Source organism: Aplysia californica, unplaced genomic scaffold (assembly GCF_000002075.1).
Source record: "Aplysia californica isolate F4 #8 unplaced genomic scaffold, AplCal3.0 scaffold00838, whole genome shotgun sequence".
NCBI classification, from domain to species: domain Eukaryota; kingdom Metazoa; phylum Mollusca; class Gastropoda; order Aplysiida; family Aplysiidae; genus Aplysia; species Aplysia californica.
Genome location: NW_004798108.1, coordinates 320900 through 323150, shown reverse-complemented (window position 1 = coordinate 323150; position 2251 = coordinate 320900). Strand labels below are relative to the sequence as shown.

Genomic DNA, 2251 nt, shown 5'->3' with positions numbered 1-2251 from the left:
CTCTCTCTCTCTCTCTCTCTCTCTCTCTCTCTCTCTCATGCACACACACTCTACTGGTTCTGGACGCTGGAACTTTCTGAAATCACAAAAGATTTCCTCTACCGGGTCTGTATGCTTCGTGACTTTGTTCCCGGTTACCGGTGCTGTATACACTTAGTTAATTTTAAATGTCAAAGAGTCACTCCTATCCCTCTGGCTTGTTGCTTTGCTGAAGGATAGGCAGATGGATAGATGGAGGGATGAATTAATCCTCTTCTTCCACCGATAATTATTAGATCAATATTAATTGTCTTTGAGGAAAATGCACCCTATAACCCTCGAGATGTAATACTGTACCATGGGGCTCTCATGGTCTAGAGGTTACGGTGTTAACCTCTCATTCAATAGGTCCAGTGTTCGAAACCTGACAGCGGCGGAAAATTTTCTTCTCTAAGATTATCTCCTGTCATGACCTCGCTTTTCGAGGACTGCTCTCTAACCAAATTATGACGTCTGCTTTCGTCTCTACTTTTTGCCCCACCTCCACCCCAGCCTTGCCCCCCCTCCCCTTCTGTGTTCTTGACTCTTTCTACAGCCTTTTTACTGCTACTCCTTGGCTCCTTCCTAGTGCTGTCTTTCAGCAACTCCCCTGATCATATGGTATGTAAGATCTCCTAGCCTTCTCGGACAAGGGTGAAAAAATCTTGAAGGTCCTGTGTGCAAGTTACGCACTTTAAAGATCCCTTGGTGGTCCTAAAATGGATAAGAGTAGGCTTCGGCCACCATCCGGGCAAAATTCAAAACTCCTATCAAACTGAAAATGTTTAATATGTCCCGCCCGCTCATGCGTGACCATATGCAGTTGCAAGCGCCGTAAAACACTTGCCAAAACAAAAGACGACTGCAGCAAGGTCATGGTGCTTTTCATGAGACCCCCTGTAATGACCCAGCAACTGTGGCACATTTCCTCGCTGTGTGTTCATGGCACATATGATAACGAGTCTTTCTATTGAATCTTCGCGATGACTGATTTCATGTACCAATGTCATGAGATCACTTTCTCACCATGCTTGCCTGAAAGTTAAAAACATGAAGTGAGAAGAAAATGTTACTGGCAAGAGATTGCAAACTGCAAGAATTTCATGCTTTTGCTTGACAAGCAACAGGTAGGCTACTCATGGCTGTACAAACAGTAGTGGTCCCTTGCTATAACAGGACAACCTGATCTGACGTGATTATATCCCTGTTGTAGCCGAACCCTGACCATAGGCAGGGATCAAGTTTACACACTTAACTAATGATTAACCAATGGGATTACATGTACTTTTATTATCAGTTTGAGTTATTGCTACTCTCTTTCCCGGTGATATTTTTGCTCCTCATCGTTAACTTCTGAATTTCATATCCATCAGCTGCTTTAAAATTCTGCTTTTTAAAATAATCAAGTGGATTCTTTCTAACTTTCTTTGAAAAATATCTTTGATGAATAAGATAAACAGGTTGCTGCAGAAAGCAAAGAAGATGGGTAAGCATTGCTTGACAGGCTTATTTTATTCATCGCCTGTCCCTGAAAGAGAAATAGAAAGAGAGAAACAGTCACATAAAACAACAAATCTAAGTTCTTGGTTTATCTGTATACAGTGCCTCTAGCAAGTCGAGAACAGAAGAAATGATGAGCAAACCTTTGGGCTCAGGATCTGCACCAGGACAGCAGCCATTGAGACAGAATGTTGGAGGTCAGTTGTCTAATTGATTCTTTAATCTTTTTATGTATTTTAATACACAATCATACATGTGGCGTGCGTGCGTGCACACACACACACACACACACACACACACACGCACACACGCACACGCACACACGCACACACACTCACACACACACATTCACACACACACGCATAATGCATAAACACACACACACACACATTCACATGCAAACACATGCTCTCACACACTTACATGAACACACACACACACACATTCATACACAAACACATGCTCTCGCGCATTTACACAAACACACGCACGCGTGCAGGCACGCACATACTTGCGCATATACATGCACACACACACACACATACACATATGAACATGCACACGCCCATTTTTTTGTTGTGCTAAACTCGTTTTGAAATCTCATCTCTCTCTGTCTTTCTTCTTTTCTTTCTCTCTCCCTGCCTCTGTCTCTATGTGTCTCTCTCTCTCTCTCTCTCTCTCTCTCTCTCTCTCTCTCTCTCTCTCTCTCTGTCTCTCTTCTCAATCTTTCCCT

The 2251-nt window shown here is 43.0% G+C and overlaps 1 protein-coding gene across 6 annotated transcripts in view; it reads left to right on the top strand.

Moving 5' to 3' along the window:
• The window catches only part of LOC101863302, a 12163-nt gene that overhangs the window by 2029 nt on the left and 7883 nt on the right, over positions 1-2251 (top strand). For all 6 annotated transcript variants that reach the window (XM_005109996.3, XM_005109997.3, XM_035972780.1 and 3 more), the window contains exon 2: positions 1621-1715. In XM_005109996.3, coding sequence (XP_005110053.1) covers positions 1621-1715 — 95 coding nt within the window. The remainder of the gene's footprint in view (positions 1-1620; positions 1716-2251) is intronic.